At 38.1% G+C, this 19,634-nt stretch overlaps 1 protein-coding gene across 2 annotated transcripts in view; it reads right to left on the reverse strand.

Annotated features, from left to right (window-relative positions):
- The window catches only part of slc12a5a (solute carrier family 12 member 5a), a 924,478-nt gene that overhangs the window by 31,886 nt on the left and 872,958 nt on the right, over window positions 1-19,634 (reverse strand). For both annotated transcript variants that reach the window (XM_051932831.1, XM_028811864.2), the window contains exons 13-19: window positions 18,549-18,667; window positions 17,991-18,089; window positions 16,247-16,366; window positions 8,166-8,270; window positions 6,809-6,977; window positions 6,518-6,713; window positions 1,506-1,675 (exon numbers count right to left, since the gene is read on the reverse strand). In XM_051932831.1, coding sequence (XP_051788791.1) covers window positions 1,506-1,675; window positions 6,518-6,713; window positions 6,809-6,977; window positions 8,166-8,270; window positions 16,247-16,366; window positions 17,991-18,089; window positions 18,549-18,667 — 978 coding nt within the window. The remainder of the gene's footprint in view (window positions 1-1,505; window positions 1,676-6,517; window positions 6,714-6,808; window positions 6,978-8,165; window positions 8,271-16,246; window positions 16,367-17,990; window positions 18,090-18,548; window positions 18,668-19,634) is intronic.

The following is a 19,634-nucleotide window of genomic DNA, read 5'->3' on the forward strand; positions in this document are numbered from 1 at the left end:
GCAATAATCATCACAGGCTGACTGAATGCTATTAATTGACAATGTGTTCATTTGTCATCCTTTGGTGGAATGAAATAAAGCTGTCAAAAGTAATATGAAGTACCCATAGCATCATAATGTAATCTCCATATAAGCCAAAGCATATAAAGATGCACATAACTGTACACTTATTGTTTGAACACTACCTTTTTGAGTATATTGAAACTATATTTTAACTTATGTAATTAGCATGACAACTGGGAAAATTAAGTACTAAATTTGGTAGTTCCATTTGCAAAAATACAATAGTCTCTTAATGTATAATCAACTTTAAAGGCAAATACAAAAGAATTACCAACAATCATGACAGAAGGGTATTCAAACTTTAAATATCATTAAATAATAGACTCTTCAGTAATTGTTAGCTGTTGAGCCTTTATAAGATAATGACACAAGCCACTTCTACAACAGAATGATTTCACTTAAATAATGCATTGAATTTAATCAGGAAAATGATATATGTCAGTCAAATCTTAGCATTTAAAATTTCCAGACAACTGTCATGATATCAGTTTAATATGATATGTAAGGCATAAGAGATAACCATTTTAAAAACTACTTAACAATTAATAGCTGGATCAGAGTGCACAAGGATTAAATGTGCAACTTTAGTTATGCTACATTTTGGGAAATATTCACAAAACAAGGTTTGATCTTACAATGGTGTTTTCAATGATCTTAGTGCTACAGTTTCTTTGAGAAACTCACCAACAATTAACAAAAAACATTTTAGTAATGGTCAGAAAAATGGACCGGATGTGCTGAGTAGGTAGGACAATAGTTTGCATGCCAAAGCTGAGCATAAAAGTTCAAGTTGATCTGCATGTCTTGGGAAGAATATCAAATATTCAAATTACCATTTTGAATTTCAATGTGTAAAAATATTATTTAAAAAGAAACAGTAAAAGAAGGGGCACCTTGTCCTTCCCATTTGTCAGGTCCTCAGTCAAGTTGGTTTCTCACAACGCTTTCTGAAGATTCTACTGAAGTAAGAATGCGTTTGAGAAGAACAGACCATTCAGCCTAACATAGCCTGCTTCCAAAATATTGTCAAGGTGAGATGTGAACGAGTTCCTCTGCTCAATGTGATTTGATAAACAGGAAACAGATGAAAGTGAACAGAAACCTGGTTAACCTTTTATGGAATGAAAGACTGTCCTCTTATGACATTATTTTCCCCATGTAAATGCATTTTTGCTCTTTACTTTGTTTAACAGTTAAAATAGTCTTTCTTCCCATTAATACTAACACAACTTTGTTGACCTACAATGCTGATTTTATTGCAGTATATTTCTAAAATTATTTTATTTCCTATGTCTGAATAACTTTTACCTGTTAATATTTTCACTTTAAATTTTTATACGTATCATCTCTTTCTTCCTTATCCAATAATGTGCAGACTGCTGGACTATCCCTAGTTGAAGTGAATGTACTAAATTCTAAGATGAATAGGGACTGAGTCTCACTTTATGCTGACGCAGAAGGAAAGGCAACAGCATAAGCATCCCTCCGTCATGTACAATCCACCACACATCAATGTTGCCCTCCGTGAATCGCTCCTGATTGGATGGGTATGCAGAAATGTTTTTGGGCACCAGCAGAGCTAAGTGTGCAGCAGTGGTCTCTCGCACCAGTTCTGAAATCAGCAGAGAAAGAAGGGTGTTATGAGGAAAAATTGGAGTTTAGAAATTCAACAAAATTATGATTTCTTAATGTTCATTTAAATAATTGTCCACCCAGATGTTTTGTGAACCAGCTTTTCTAGGGAGCTAGAACCTAATCTGTCTACAAAAAGTATAACAACTAGCCTAGGATTCTGCTCCATCAAAGGGCATACAATTACAATAGGAAAGTTTACAGCTGACAATCAACCTAAGTGCAGGTCTTTAGTTAAGGCAAGCAACCCAAAGCCCAATGAAGAAACAATACGCAAATTTCATATCAGCGTCAGCTGGAAGTCAAGCTGGAGTTTAAGCTCTGTAAGCCTACACTGCTGCTCCCTATGCCTATTTCAGACATGTTTTAACAAGATTACTTACATATATACATCAATGCATTCACAAACCTGCTTAAAACCAATTTATCATTGCAGAGACAACATCACAAGACTAGAAATAACCTCGGTGGGGGCAACAATCCAAAGCATAACCCACCAATATACACAGCACAAATTTAGAGTCAGTGATTTTGTTAACCAAAGATTTCACCTTCCCCATCACTTTGAAGAAAGAGCCAAATGAAACCTTTTCCTCAGACTCCCCTTCCCAGCCCTGCAACAATGGTATTTCATCTTTAATTCTAAAGGGATTACATGCCATAAGTGTGTATGCAATCGTAGGCTCAGTGTCTGCTCCTGGGTGTAAACAATTGAACCACCCTTCGTCTCAGCCACTGAGGTGAAGTGCAGCAATAAAAGTATTCCTAGTATGAGCAAAGTATCAATCCTCATTAAGTTTAACTAACTAGCTACACAGCACTATCCAACAATTTAACTAAATTTAAATTATAGCTAAAAAAAGAAAACAAATAACTATAAACACTAAATCTACAAAGCACGTTAAGCAGGCTGCCATCCATAACGGCACAGAAAGTGGATGCCTTACACACCTGCAAATTGCATGTAATTTTTAGGCAATTACAAATTTACAACCGTATTTAAGTTCTGTTTTTTTCTTAGGCGACTGCCTAATGTGGGTAGTGATATCCTCCTATGAATTTTACTTTCAGTCACTGGAAATACATTTGCTTAAAAGTAAATAGGACCTCTGTATCTTCCCACAACTAAGGGCCTCCAGCTCCGTAAATCCAGCTCTGATTGTGAAAACCACTGTTACAGAAAAGACATGTTAACTTTCTTTAGCCACCGTCTCTAAGAGAGCTCTGAACCTGTTACTGTTAGGACTCTTGCCACGACTGTTCATGAGGTATACTCGTATGAACATTCATCTATATGCTTTTTAACTGGACTTCTGACTTAATTAAGTAGACTGTTATTTCCCAATTTCTATATTTTGGTATCAATTTGGAAATTACAAAACTGTTTGCTCCATGTTTATTGGAATGAAGCAGGCATATATGTATTTTACAGGAAGATAACTATGTTTTTTTTGTCTTGGTTTTCAGAATTTTCATTCTCAAAATGCAACTTTATTAACCTTTTCCAGGTTTTCTAGTTATTTACGCTATTACCTACTAGTGATCTTGCAAGCGGGTCTGACACTAAGATTGCTTTTCAGCATTTAGTATCATTTACCTGGGTGTCTATTTTGCCCTTCTCTAATTGTTCATTAGGGTAAATAAATAATTAGGGCATAACGAAGAGTGCAAAGGAAAAACTGAATTAAGGGGTAAATAATAAAACAGAGTTGAACATCTACAGCTATGTCAAAAATATAAATATTTTCTCAATTTCTTAAAAATGTAAATCGCAAACTACTGGACTTTTCAAAATGCAAATGAAAGAAAAAAAAACGTTAATTATACAATCAGTTCAATTTTAAGTAAAATGACTCACTGATTGTCAATCAGGTTGGGGCTGGAACAAAAAACCTGCAGCCACAGGGAGACCCCAGGACTGAATGTGACAACCAGTGATGTAGATCATCACAATTCTTATCTTATATATCATCTGTTACTGACTCTTTATTATGAGGAGGAGTCAAGCTAAAGTTAGAAAATGGGATTTATCAGAAAATGGAATGAACCTTAACAAAACTGATAATGTCATTTCTCAACGTAGTCTCCACCCTTCTCAATGCACTTGCGCCACCTGCCTAGAAGTGCATGGGTTCCAGCAGAATAAAAAGTTTTGTCTTGTTCTTGCAACCACTCATGCACCCAAGTCATTGTCGAACACTGCATGCCGAGGGGTACTACAGTCAGTAGTGAAAGTAACTGTTTCTTGCTGAAGACCAATGTGAAGCCTGTTATTTGATCCAAGTGATGGGGTGGCTGTCTCAAGTAGTCATTTGGCTGCAGGACAATGCCCGCCCACACACTGCTAAGAATACCAAGGCTTGTCTGGAGAAACTGAACTCTGAGGTATTGTCACATCCTCCTTATTCGGCAGATTTGACACCGTGTGATTTCCACCTTTTTGGACTGCTAAAAAAACATCTGGGTGGTCGTTGATACAAGATAGATGACAATGTGAAGACAGCAGTGCACAAGTGATTATGAAGACAAGACAAAACCTTTCATTCTGCTGGAATCCAGGCAATTCCAGGCAGGTGGCGCAAGTGCATTGGGAAGAATGGTGACTATACTGAGAAATGACATTATTAGTTTTGTTAAGGTTTGTTCCATTTTCTAACTTTAGCTTGACTCCCCCTTGTAATAAAGAGTCAGTAACAGATGCTACATGTGATAAGAATTGTGATGATCTACATCAGTGGTTGTCTCATTCAGTACAGGAGAATTCAACACATTAGATGCAGGGAAATGTCAAAGATTTCTCAGAATCCTGTTAGTACAGGCCTGGGTTCACTGTGTTTGTTTTTTGTGTATATTTTCACTACAGTTGTTTTTAGAATTAATAGTCATAATTCAATTTGAAGTGACCTGATTTGGTCTATTTAATCGCTTATTATTGTTATTTTTGTTGTTTTCAATTGTTATTTCTTTTCATGAATGTTGCTCTGTTGTTGTGCCTTTGTTGTAAACCGTCATGTACTACCTTGTGTTGTCTATTCGAATCAAAAAAGACTAAATTCACATTGCAGCTCAATTCCCATTTCTTCACTCATATGTGACGAAGATTGAATATTTTAGAGAAGTATGATTAACAAAAAATGTCATGGAATCAAAACTAGTCTTAAAGTGTTTATACTGCTTTAGTAACAACTGTTCTGCATCCAAACCATCCACATCTCTCTCGCCAGTTCTGTCTCCTGTCCTTTTGGACATTTTTTTTTTCTATGTCTAGAATACCGGCAGGGAACAATGTGTTTAAACCAATAGCTTTGATTTTTTGTTTCTTGATTCTCTTCCTTATCATCACAAGGTTACGAATTCACTGACATTCTGCACTGAAATGATGTAAAGCAGACCAGCAATCAGTATCTTTAATTCTGCATCTGACTGACAGAAGAGTTTTATTCATTTTATATATGCAGTTTATATTCAGGCTCAGTGGCACAGTGGTAGTGCTGTTGCCTCGCAGTTAGGAGACCTGGGTTTGCTTCCTGGGTCCTCCGTGCGTGGAGTTTGCATGTTCTCCCCGTGTCTGCGTGGGTTTCCTCCGGGCGCTCCGGTTTCCTCCCACAGTCCAAAGACATGCAGGTTAGGTGCATTGGTGATCCTAAATTGTCCCTAGTGTGTGTGTGTGTGTGTGCCCTGCAGTGGGCTGGTGCCCTGCCTGGGATTTGTTCCTGCATTGAACTCAAAAAGAGTTAAAAAGACCTACTGCTTGGGCCTGCTTATTTGGAAACTATCAGTAAGAGTTGTGAAATATAGAATGTGTATTCACTGGGGGATTGGGAGAGCTGGGGCCACCACTGTATTTATAGAGTCAATTCTCATAATGTAAGCAATGCTACAGACAAGACACTCCTCAGAGTGATGCTTAAACAAACAAACAAACAAAAAAAGTTGAAATAAAAAATGGAATACAAAAAAATTATCCTGGACCTAGAAAATCATGATCCAAGTCAAAATCTATATAATTATAGATTACATATATCTTTATGTTTCATATACAGTCCTATACCCCTTGACTAACAGGGACCGAAATTTGCCATAGTTGCTTTCTAGGACCATATGGATAAAATAGGTTACTCTGATACCCAAAAGTTGCCCCTGGAGGTCCCAGTGCATATTTTCTTCCCTGTGTTCTGGAATATGCAGAGCAGTGCTACCTCTTGTCTCAGAGCAAGAGAAACATCCGAAAAGACTGAAGCCAGACTAGCAGACAAAATGACCCGAGCTTAGTATTTTACTTTAAATCAAATTGATTGCTTTTCTTCATAATTTATGCACTATGAACTGTCCTTCTTGAACTAATAGGGCAAGTCAGATACAACAGCGTTTATGGTTACAACCCAGCAAGGAGTTACTGGAATCCAATTGGACCCAAATAGAACAAATTCTCAACTCATAGGAACAGAGAAATTGATGGAGAGGTAGTGTGGATGACAGATGGGACAGTTAGCAAGAACAACAGGTTAAAAAACAAATAAACCTTTACTTTCTTTCCTTAGCCATTCTACAAATATACCCGGGCAACCCTGGATACCTCAGCTAGGATACATCTAAAACACACAGAAATATCACAACTGAAGATGCATGCTTCTACCCCCATTTTGTTACCAGTAGAAATTAGAATTGAATTAGGGATATGTAGTCGAAAAAAGAGCCGATTTTTTTGAAATACCAGTTCTGTTGCTCATCTATATTTTGTTCAATAATCATATGATATTAAATGCAAGCAATTTCAACCATTAACTTAGGTCTATTATCTACAATAGGCACTCTCACATACCAATGAACCCACGCCAGGTCTGGTGATCTTCAGCTTGTTTCCAGTTTCGTGGCCATCCCACCAGGACAGTGTTGTGCTTCAAGCCTCCAAGACCTCCAGCCTGGATCAGATGGGATAATCCATCCCGTAGGTTAGATGAGATCACAACTTGGCAGAACCCTTTGACCTTCTCAGCTTCCATTAGTCGTCGGAGGGACTGTGGGAAGAAAGACGCGATTATCAAACAACTGGCTGTTAAAGTTAAGAGGACTGACACCATGATCACGTGGTCCTGCTCCCTTGAGTCCAGACCTGCTCAGCCCGCTGTGCCTGCAGGTGGTTGTTCAGGTAGGTCCCTTCCAGCGCTGTGCCCACAATGGTCAGGCCTTTACCCGCCTTCAGCTGATTGGTGAACGAAAGCAATTGAGGGTGTTTGACATTCTGGTCCTGGTCAACATTCACCAAGACCAGGAGCTGAGGCCTGGAGAGCGAAGGAGGAAGAATAAGAGAAACAAAGAAAAAAATAAGAGAAGTCAAGATGAGGGAAATAACCAAACAGAAAATGAGAGAAAGATAAAAAGTGGAAAACAAGAAGAGGAGAAAGCAAATATATTAAGACAAAGGGGAATTTGTCTAGAAATTTGGGGAGTTCATAGGAAAGGGCTAAGAAATGGTAATATATTAGATCTAAAATAAAAAAATAGAAAACAAAAAACAGTTGATATGAGGAATGAAAAAGTGACACTGATGTGAAGAACAATGTTTATTAAAAATGAAAACAAAGTAAGAAAAATGAGACCCTGACCAATATTAGTAGTTATGACAAGGATGTCTAGATAGGACAATAATGATGAGAAAAAGTGGAGGAAAAGGGGAGCTAATACTGTAATCAAGTAGGTGTTAAGTAAGAGGTGAAGAAGGGAAGAGAAACTAATAAAAACAAGATGGGAGAAACAGATGCAGGTATCAAGAGGTTGAGGAGTGCAATGACACCAGGAAGGATAACAGAAAAGAAAATAGCAGATGCTAAGAGGTACAGAGAAACATTAAGTAGACCACAACAGTGAGGAGCTCTCTGTCAGTGGGGCATCATGTTAACCACCCTGCATTATGTGTTCAGGCGGAGCTGGATCTTCTTTAAAGTTACCACATTTATATTCAAGATGCAGTTTATTGCAGTCATTTTTTACCACACAATATGGGGGTCTTGTATTTATAAACAATGCCATAATTATGTGGATTCATCTATTCTTTGACTTTTACAATGAGCCAGAAATGAGCTGCCTGGCAATTCTCTTTCCTTTATAAATGGAATTGTTTTTATTCAAAGGGCACACTTATTCAGTAAATCTGTATGTAGAGTAAGCCAGCATGCTACAAGTTTTAACCAAGCAGACAATTGCTTCTCCTTTCCAATTTTGGCCTGTTTTCTCCTCATTAATCTGAATAGCATCACATATGGCATTACTCCTCAACCTGACCTTGACATTGCGCGGTATGGCTTCTGTCTGAATATTCCTGCTACAAATAGAAAGACACTATCACTTGGATCTGTAATATGGATTTACATATCCTTTTTGTGTTATAAATATTGTTCCCTAGGAGCTTTGAAGCAAACCAGTACTCTTGCTATTTGTGTACATTATTTAATGAGTCTACCATCCATCACCTCCAGTTCTTGGTGTGAGGCGGTCCTTCTTCTAGCCGCATCAGAGCAAATCGGGCTGCGCTGAGGGATATTCCTCTGATTCCATCTCCCCACTCCTTCTCAGCCCTTCAAAGAGAAAAAGTAATTTGTCTTGAGCACTGCTACATCACATATTCCATTAGAAAAATGAGATCCTTAATAAAGATAACATTCTGCGTAAAACCTAAGCAAACAATTTCACAATAATGACATAATTATATGACCACACAATATACTGCCTTGTTTGTACACTTTAAATGCACATTTTTAGCGACATCATCACCATCACTCACATGTTATACCAACTTTCATGGCAAAGGGTTCTAGCTGGACAGACCCAATAGAGTCTGTTTCACAGAAATGATCACAGAACATTTAAAAAAAGGTGATTAATATGTGACATCAAATGTCATTCATTTTTTGTTAAGACATGTAAGTGACTTTGAGAGAGGAGCTGATTGATGAGGCAAAATTGGCAGAAGCGTCAGTGGTGAGGTGTGCTCCAAATTGCAATATTTCCATATCAACACCATTTATTTATTCTGCACTTTTTCATATAGTATAACTGTCTGTGCTTTACGAAAAGTAAAAGAAAAAATAAAATTACAAAAATGCAAGATTCTCTAATGGAAGTGAAAAAAAATTATATTTAATTCAGATGATCTGTAAGTCTGTAATGGCTAAAAAGGTAAAAGTCAGCATCCAATCTAATAACATATGCTATGTTCAGATGGTCAGGGATGAGAGAAGAATAAAACTTCAGTTGGTGAGTATGTGGGGAAAATATAAACTTATAGGTAGCATTCTACCATACTTAAATTCGACAAATTTATTCATCAATATCTACATACATCTGTTAAAAGTTCCTTCACATGCCTATTTCATCACAGTGGCCAGAACGTTGGCTTGGAAGTGAAACAGAAAGGGATCAGTGGCTAAAGGCAAATATGGACAAAGGTTTCTTGAAGATGATGTCTGTGCATTGACTAAAGACACAGGGATAAACCATCAGATATCTGACAGCAAACATCAGCCTAATGTGGGGGCAGAATGCCTAGGCTGATATATGAATGTTTGGCAGTATACTGATGCAAAGAGTATAAATGGGGATGAGGAGTCATTTGGTCAGACAAGCCATTGATCACCTTGTCCTCAACAAGTTCATAAGTGACAAACACTAAAAGAAGTGTGCAGTCACAGGTATAAATGTTTCTTTTCCTCACTGAAAGGTTTTTTTTTTTTTTTACATGCCCTCATTCTACAGCAATCAGGAAATGCTAGAAACGCAAAGCAGTTCAGAGTTTGTTACACAGGAAACACATTTCTATTGTGCTCTTGTTCAACCAGCAGCCATTGAAAATTGCATTGTCTATTGTCAAGTGTAATAAAATGACCCCTAATTGTTTTTCTTGCTAAACTTTGGACAGTTGCAAATGAACAAATTAAAGGATAAAAATGTGTTAAAACATTTATATGTGTTAATAATTTATGGTACCAAAAGTACATGGCCTTAAGGCAACTTTTCTTCTTGTTCACTGCATTTCTTTATGTCATTTCTTTATTTAAGTGAGCAGACAAGACTAGCACTAGCCCACAGAGACAAGAGTTATTTTAAGGCAGGTTTCAGAACACAAAATGAAAAAACTGGGCAATACAGATAAGTTATCAACAGGTAAAACAAAGTTAAAACACAAATTAGAAAAACATGGAGCGAATGGAGTTTGCAACTTGTGTATTGACACAAGAAAGGGATGAAATACAAACACAAAAGGAAACAGCAGAGCAAACATCACAGCCCGGCATCACAGCACAGCTTAAAACTACAAAAAGATAGGAGAAGCTAAGAGTATGCCTTCATGACCGAGGCACCTGCAGTTTGATCAAATTTGCGTGTGTGCCAGTTGACGCTCTTCTTGTGGATGTATTAAGCTTAATTATAGTTTTTCAGATTCCATTATTGATTCCTTACAATCATCTGTAGCTCAATTCAAAAGGTCTCTAGGGACTACAATTTCACCCTCTATACAGACATCAGGAGCCAGAAGTTAGGCTCATATAAGCATAATGAAAAGGTTGAGTAATTGCGGTTGCCAGGTAATGGCTTGCTCAGATGACCAGGCGTTCCTTTTCCGGTAACAATCTCATATGTCAGTGTTATTTAGGTATCTTCATTTCTCTTTCAAAAATTGTAGCTTGCTGTGTGTTTTAGACACTGCTAATTCCTCACTGAAGGCTTAAATTGCAGACATTTTTGTGTTACTGGCCTTACCTGGCACATTACATTTAACTACGAGTCACCTTGGTTCTGTTCAAAGCAGACATGGTCAGTCCAAGCAGATGTCACATAATTGTTACCCCCCACCTCACTTCACAAAACTTCACTTCTTATGAAACACAGGACCCAGCATCAGCATCTCCAGCTAAGAAAGATCATTTATAGTGATGAACAAAATGATTTGCATGAAATTGAACTTGCTAAACAAATTGTATTTCACCTCCATCAAGAAAGCCCACATAATAAAAGCATTTATTTCCTGCTTGGTAGTGTTTTCCTGCACTAGTTTTGAATATGTCTGCCTGCCATTTAGTATTTAAATAAAGATTTCTAGTGGAAAAAAAATCACTAAAAGTGTGCATATCCTTAACTAGGAAAAGGTGGCTGCTAGGTTAAGAAGGGGGTGTTTGACAATAGTGACTTTCCATGAAAAGAGTTTTCCTATGGAGAAAACAGTAATGTGCATGATGGTGTATTTTAGTGAGGCTTCATGTAGAAAATAAGAAGCATGTCGTGTTTTTTAAGAAGTGTACTGCAGTCTGGCAGTGTACCTAGTTGCTTCTGCATATTATTGATCACCCATTGGTAAAAAAGGCAGACCTTGACCCTTCTGTTCAAAGAAATTACATGCCCATCTCCAATCTTCCATTTCTTGCCAAACCTCTAGAAAAAGTGGTTGAGTTGCAGCTGGGTGACTTTCTTGAAAATCAGAATGTCTCCTACAAATATCTGCACTGAGATGGCTTTCTTAAAAGACTCCAATGATCTTCTTAGATCTTCTGATACTGGAGAGGGGTTCAGTATTAATTTTGTTAGATCTCAGTGCAAGCTTTGACACTGCCAATCACAAGGTTCTTTTAAACAGATTGCATAATTTTGTGGGTATTTCATGTTCAGCCTTGGTCTGATTCTCGCCATATCTAATTGAAAGAAGTTTTTCCATCTGTCTTGGTGAGTACACTTCTGGTAGTGCCTCATTGTCACATGGTGTGCCACAATGATCTCTCCTTGGGCCCCTTTTAGTTATGTTATACATTTTGCCCTTAGTTCAGAATATTAGTTTGCTTAATGAGGTAACCTATCATATTTATGCTGATGACATTCATCTTTTCTAATCTTTAATGCCTCAGCAGTTATATAAAATAGCAGCCCTGGTTGATTGTCTGCTGGAAGTTAATAATTGGTCATCTACCAGGTATTTACAATTAAACCCACAGAAAACTGAGGTTTTGATCTTAGTCACTCCTGATTTGCACCCTGTCATTAGTCAAAGGATTGTGAAGATCTCTACTTCCACTGAAACATGTCCTTGTAACCTGGGTGCCATTTCTGATCAGTCCGTTGCCTTTGATGTGCATGTCAGGTCTCTCAGTTGTTGTTTTAGTTATCTGAAACACTTTTCTAAGCTGAAAACTTTGGTTATTAAAACTCATGTCACATAAGATGAATTTTCCATCGATTTTCAGTTGTGGCCTTCATTTACATAATCTTAGCCAGTTTGCTCCCTTGAAAACAATCGATTAATGTGACATACCCAATGACTGAGATCAACAAGTTTGTGACTAGCTAGGAGTAAACAAAACAGGTTTGATTTTCTCGTTAGTCAGAAGGTCAAGCTATATACGTAGGTTAGCTGACAAACGCATAAACCAATGAATGCTCATCCAGAAGTACAATGTTTTGAATGTAGTGACAAGGAATCAGGAATACCCGTGTTTTGAACCTCATAAATGGAAAGGAAGCTTGTTTATCTGATGTCTTGTGCTTTATTTAATAAAACTGAATGAAAAAAAGAAATAAAGGACAGAGTTTGCAGCTAAACTTGCTGCAACTGTTAAATATTCACTCTGTCAGGCAGCACGCTATTGGCTGCCAGAAAAAGTGGTGTGTTTGACTCCACTGCATGATTGGTGCTCATTTGGTAAATGTAACACGGGGTGTATAAATTAATAAGTCCCATGACAAAAAAGTTGCATCATGTGACACTTGCTAAATATGAAGATGAAAATTCTTGTCCATGCTTTTAGCTCATCTGGCCTAGACTGTTGTAATTTATTGTTTACATGTTTGAGTAAATTTTCCTTGACTATACTGCAAACTATACAAAATGTAGCTGCCAGGCTTTTAACTAGATCCAAATGGAGGACTCATATTACACCAATTTTATCATCCCTCCACTAGCTGCTACTAGAATTTTAAAACTCATTTTAAAATCTTTTTTCTCACTTATGGAGTCCATGGCCAGGCACCCCAGTACATTAGTGAACTTGTGCAGCCTCACAATGCTGGTTGAACTCTTATGCTGCGTTCCATGTACCATGGAAGTCAGATGTTGGAGCTGGGAATGACATGACACCTGAGTTGAATGTGTTCTAGTAATACACAAGCCCCTGCTCGCTTCGCTCGCCTACCCCCGGCGTTTTGAACCCATGCCCGCTGGGCAGCCGTAGTTTCAGACGCGCGTTGTAGGAGCTTGCATTGTTTTGAACCCGTGCTTGCCCTGCTTGAGTGGTTTGAGACGCGCATTGTAGGCGTATATCTGTCAGTCAAGCTCGTTCGGTTTGAACCCGTGCCTGCTTTGCCTCCACAGTTTCAGATGGTGAGTCGCGTTCGGCGTTTTGTACGATCCCAAGCAGCACATTATTCCTAACTTCACTCCGCAGTAGTGCCACGCACAATATGGCGGTGACAACTGTGCCTTCACTACGCAGTAGTGCCACTCACAATATGGCGGCAACGCCTGCGCCTTCCGTATTATGTCGGGTTTTACCATGCTGTGTAGGCGCTTTTGCCTTTCGTACTTTCCCGCACCTTCCGACGCGCGATGTAGGTGCCTGCACCTTCCGGGTCTGCCTCCGCTGTGTGGTGTGGACGTTTAACTGTCATTTTTTATGCTTTTATATTCTGTATCTCGCTGTGCATGTGTCTCGTGCCTAGGTTTTTTTGAAGCTGTTGCATTCCAGTTTTCATCATCTGTAACCTGCTCTCCATGTGTTTGGCCCCGTTCTTTAACCTCTTTATGACGTTTTACTTTGTTTCCTACTCTGTCTTTTATTTCTGACCTCGCTTTATCCTGCTTGCGGCATGTCAGACAGTTCGTAGTCTCTCCCGTTTCGCTCTGGGGCGGGGGGGCTTTGTGTGGCGCCTGCGCACGTTCGTAATCTCTCCCGTTTCACTCTGGGGAGGGGGGCTTTGTGTGGCGCCTGCGCACTATGTCTCCTGCATCCACGGGCAGGTCCCTGCGTCCATATCTGGTTTACCATTCTCGGTTAGTAATATGGATTTGGAAAGCCAACCTTGATGCCTCTAAGAAAAAGTCTGCTGTTCTTGCTTTTTTGGGATAAATATCAGTTGATAGCAATGCATTATTTTGTGTGTTATTTTGCAAAAGGCACACAGATAGAAGTTGGACAGTACTGTGTCTATGACTGAATTAATGAATCAAAAATACACAGAAGTGCTAATAACCAGTATAATACTATAGCACTCACTACAGCAGTTTGTCATATACATCACCATTTTGGATTGACATCATAATCTGAAGTAGGACAAACTCTGACTTGACAGACAAAGGCAGAGTTTCCAACTTGGAAATATAACTTTAGTGCCTTTTTTATGGGCATGCCAGTTGAAAATTCTGACAAGGAACTCAGAAATTCCGACTTCAAAATTCATACGGAACACAGAATTAAATCTGGGAAACCGGGTCTCCTGTTTGTACCATATATCAGACTGCAGCTACTGTACATATGGTGATCATACTTTTCATTCTTTTGCACTGAGGCTATGGAATTTCCCCCTGATCCAGTGTCAGGCTCATTCCATTGAGCACAAGACACACTTTTTTCGACAAGCCTTTGGGTACTGTTTCTGTGAGTCATACTGTTCTGTTTTGTTTATCTATGTATTTTACTGTCCATTTCTTTGATGTATCACTGCTTTTCTCTATGTATGTTTTTAACTGTATGTAAAAACACATTGCTTTGTATTCTTTGTCTATGAAAGGCACTTTATAATCATTTTTTATTTCATTTTACTTACTCCTTCATGGTGATATAAAAGAAACAGAACTGATTTTACTGGTGTGTTATGTATTACATGCTTTATCCAGCTACATAAAAGAACACAGATAAACACAGAAGTGCGAATGAGGCTTTAGGGGGCAGCGTACCTTGTTTTTCTTACACCCAAAAAAGCCTTTATGCTGCTCCAAACTATACAGTGAGTTTTGCGTTTCTCAAATAGAAATTGCATGCATAACAAATTTTAGTGAAACTATATGAAAATCAAATTCTCTTGTTTCACTCATCACTAATCACTTATAAAATATATTTTTGTAGACTATAGTTCATTGGTCAGTTACACTGTCAGTAACATTGCTGAATAGTTTTGATATAAAATTTTTGACTTTGGTATTAGTAGTATGTGAGGTTTTCCGTTGTATGTTGTCATTGTTGGTCTGATGTGAAGAATGCTGTCTAAAGTGTACAATGAACATGGAGTATATGATCTGAGTGACAGTGCATGGCCTCTTTCTAGTTCTGTGGAGTTATCTGATGTGTGGGCAGCACTAATGATATAGCTGAGTGGTTTAGCAATGGCATTTTTATAGAAAAAACAAATATGTTAAAAAAATGTAATTAACTATACAGTATAATTCATTATTGTATTTTTACTCATTTGGTGAGCTGGGGCAATGAGCCTTGAACAGTTTTTGTTTTTAGTATGAAGCCTTCCCTGTTGTGGTCTGGATTTAGGTGGGAAGTATGCCTGGGGTAGTATATCTATCAAACTGACACTCAGGTGTCTGAAGACTAGTTGAGGATGGCCATCAACCTTCCATGGAGCAGAAGGACAAAAGCTTGCTTGATCTTGTTTGTCGACATGTTTACAGGAGGTTAAAGCTTGGACTCAAGATCGTTCTAGCATTATGGGTTTTAAACAGGAGAAAAGAAAAAAGTTGCTGCAAGGATAACTGGCTTGTGACAGTCACATGTTTGTAATAATACCGTGTTTTGATTGGCACTTCCTTTAGTTTTGAAGCAGAATTAATAAAATGTGTTTTTTTTTCACCCACTAATAACAAATGTGAGCTGTCATTGGACTGTTGCTGAAACTAGATGTGTTATCCCTACTAGTGATGTTTGGTTGCAGGTTCAGGTGTTGACACCTTTCCTGCCTCATTTCCCCTAGTTCTATCCTTCTTGGCCCTGTATTGGACACCAGAGGCATGGAATTTAGCATGTGAGTCACTATTAATATAATCATGGCTATTGTATCTATCTTCTCATCTAGGTTTCCTAAAATATCCTAAAATAGCCTCCTAAATTACATATGCCAGAAGCATTTTTATGTTAGTCCACTGGATTTCCCTTTCTTTAGAATTCGAGTGAGAAGTTTTAGTTTTCTGTTATTGCCATGTGTTTATGTTCCTTATTGCTAATTTTGCACAGGGTAGCAGAGTGTAGCTTTGCATGAGATACTTTCAGTCTGGAGCTACATGCGCTCAATATGTTCTCCTAATTAATAGGTATGCTGGTTTCCTCCCATGACTCAATGAATGTCTTAATGACTCTAAATTTGCTCAATTTCAATGAATTTCATTGTCATATGATAGGTGCATGAATCTTTTCCAGAGCTTTTCCTGACACCTTTTCAGGAAAGAAAGGTCAGGAATCGGATATATGGACAGATCATGTCTGATTAGATGATTTACCTGCACCCTAAACCAGTTCTTAGTTGAAAGTGCTATAGAAACGATTTCTTCACTGGTTCATTCTTCACTTACCCACGATATTCGATGTATTTGTAGATGCAACCAGCAATAACCATGGCAACAATGGCATAGTACCAGGAACAGATAAACATAAGTGACAGACATAAGCTCATACCCAGAAATGAAAGAGTCCTGAAGGAAAAAAGACAAGAAAGCAGATATTAATATTTGCCACTGATCCTGTTTTTTCTGAATCCCTGACTTTTTTGCTTTCCTTACTGGTTCATCAGCGATTATTTCTGAAACACATTACAATCTTTCACAGAATTACTCCAAAATGTCTAAATATGATCTTAACACAAAATCAAAATTCATTGTGTATCTCGATTCAGGTACAGTGCAGGTATTCCTTCTGTAAACCCTTGTTGTCAGTCTTGCTTTGAATTTCCACTTCCATACCCAACACATTTACAGTAGTATGTACAAAAAAGTACTTAAGAGTTTAATAACTGATTTTTATAATCATTTTCCAGAATCTGAGAAATTAATATGGTATATACTGTAAGACAGATGTTATGAGGTAATGTTGTTCTCCATGCTAAACATGGAACTGGAGAATGTTTACATTTTGTTTGTTGGTTAGAATTTTACTGTAGCCTGTACACAGGCAATAATGATCTGTTAAAGATATAAAATGAATGAAGCTATACTTCAGTTCAGTATTAGTGAGTGAACAGCTGTCTTTGTGATAGACTGGCACACCACTGAAGTTTGGTTCCTGCCTTGTGCTCACTGCAGACAGGAAAGGCTCTGGTCGTCCGCTACCTAAAATTAGAATTATCAGGTCAAGAAATGGATGAAAGAATGGTTGATAATCTCCAGACAACACTCTTTTTTGTTGTAGTAGACTTCTGTTTACCACTTGCTCTCATTTTTGTCATCCTATAAGAAATTATAGACACCATGGTGGTGTAGTGATTAGCGTTTCTGCCTCATGGGCCCTGTATACAACCCCTGTGTTTTATCTGTGTGGGTTTTCCTCTGGATACTCTATGTTTCCTACTAAATCTCTAAAAATGTGCAGGTTTGTAATAACTGGTGACTCTATGTCGGCCCCAAGTGTGAGTGAGGATGGGTATAGTCCGTGTTGTTTGCCATCTTGTGTCTAGTAGGCTCCAGTCTCCCACAGTTCCTGAAGTGAATTATATATGCATTTGTAGAAAACTTAATTGAGTTAACTAAATGTGCACTTCCAGTTTTAAATAATTTACCACATCAACTAATTGATATTAGACCAAATGAACCTTGTTATAGCCAGGATACATTTGATCTGCATAAAAATTTTATCTACACCTAAACACTTACAAACAAGGAATGGATTATTTCTGGAATCATTTCACGCAAAATAAGAATAAGAAAAAAGTAATGAACATAGTTGAGTCTTGTTGAGGATGTGAGGAACTATTTTAGCCTCTAAAACTCTACATCCTACAAACTGCTCTGTTCTGTTTTTGAAGGGTATAGGCTTATTTTTAGTGTATGTGTCATTGTTTGAATGTACCTGTAGGGGGTGCTGCAGGACAGCCAATATGGTGAGAAACCGTCTTCTTTTTCTGAAGTTATGGTTCAAGAAACGACTAAGCACCTTTGTATGCAGCTAAGACATGTCTAAGCAATGGAAGTGAATTATCTATCTGTCTGTGTATCTGTAATAATATAATAACTCATACTGACTCTGAGTACTTCAAAGTTAGTAAATAGTACTACACCATAGTAACAGTGTACCACCAATTCATCTCTGAAGGAAATGCCTTACCAGTGGTAGTATTTGAATCGGGGTCTCCAGTTAGGGGTCCGAAGAAGTGTCTGTAAGGCACAGGCAAGGTTTACAAACATATAACACATCAGAAAGAACCTGGAGACAAAACAAGACAAGCAATTAATGCAGGAAGTTCCATGTCAGAGATACACATCTTAAAGGAGGAAAACAGATTTCTGCATTTTCTTTCTTTTGAGGAACAAAATAATACTAAAAATAGAAATTTATACCACAAAAGATGCATAATCTGCATCCTCTATTTAGCTCATTCTAGAAGAAGGGTGCACAATCAAAGGCACCCAAGTCCAGCCCTTTTTAATTAGTACATAACCACATAATATTTCATATTGAGTGATATTTCAGGTCGGAATGAATGTGGCTGTTGTCTCAGTGGAACAATGAAGGGGAAACAGGGGACAAAAAGACAACAGGAAAAAAATAGAATGACTCCCCGCCCACCATTATTTTACCATGAGGCAAATGTAGTTTGTGCACCCCTGCCTATATAGCATCCTATAATTTACAATTGAGGATTTGTGAAGCCTGTGTACTTACATGGAAAGAATAGGCGCCACAGCATCCAGAGAGGCAATGAGGATCCCAATTTCACAAATAGAGGCAGTCAGGAGCAAAGCCCAGGTTGGCTCGCCATTTGCTTTACCATGGCCAAATACCTGAAACGAAAACAAACAAGGTGGCATTGTGAGATAAGACTGCAACAGCTTATCGGAGGTCTAAAGGGAATCAGATTACATTTATAGATGGACTAGGAATCACACAGTGTAGAATATGAGAAGGATCAAACTCTACATAAAAAGTATTCCTTTTCACACTCCACAACCCTGTTTACCTGGCACCTACAGCAGTATACTGCACAGTACAATAAATGGCAATAAATGGTGTTTTATATTACAAATTCCAGGAGATGGAAACATCATGTCACCTGAGCTTATGAGGATTAAAAGAGACACAAGGAAGTGTGGTTATGGCTGCCTGAAGCATAACATATCAGTCTGTTCACTACTCAGCCCAGAAGTAGAACAGCAGGCATACTCCTACAAACCCCTCTACCTGTCCACCACTATATAAGGTCCTCCAGGCCATTCTCCCATTGTCTCCTGACTGGGTGATGCGATCTTTTGCTACACCAACTCTGACAAGTATTGAATTTTGTTTGGTAGTTGTTTGGTTAGTGCACCCACAAATGCCAGTCAAATTTAAGAACATGGGATCTTTTTTCCCATTTGGAACACTAGCCCTTTTCACATTTCCAGTTCTTATTATGAAATGGAGCAAGTGTCAAAATTCAGAATGTGACTTCAAAAGAAAGAAAACGACTGAAATTGGTGAATGTAGCTATCTAGCATAACCTAAATGAACCGCTAATCCTTTTAACATGATTTCATATTTTAAGTGTATTTATTTCAGAAGTGCTCTTTAGTACTAGGGTGTTGTTCCGTGTTAGCCATTATGAATGTAGTGAAAAGACAAGCAAAATGACACCTTTTATTGGCTAACTAAAACGATTACAATATGTAAGCTTTCGAGGCAACTCAGGCCCCTTCTTCAGGCAAGAAGTGCTCTTTGAATTAGGAAGAATCTGGAACTTTCAAGGTAAAGTTCCTATTTGAAAAATAATCT

The sequence above is a fragment of the Erpetoichthys calabaricus genome, chromosome 10 (genome assembly GCF_900747795.2).
Source record: "Erpetoichthys calabaricus chromosome 10, fErpCal1.3, whole genome shotgun sequence".
NCBI classification, from domain to species: Eukaryota; Metazoa; Chordata; class Cladistia; order Polypteriformes; family Polypteridae; genus Erpetoichthys; species Erpetoichthys calabaricus.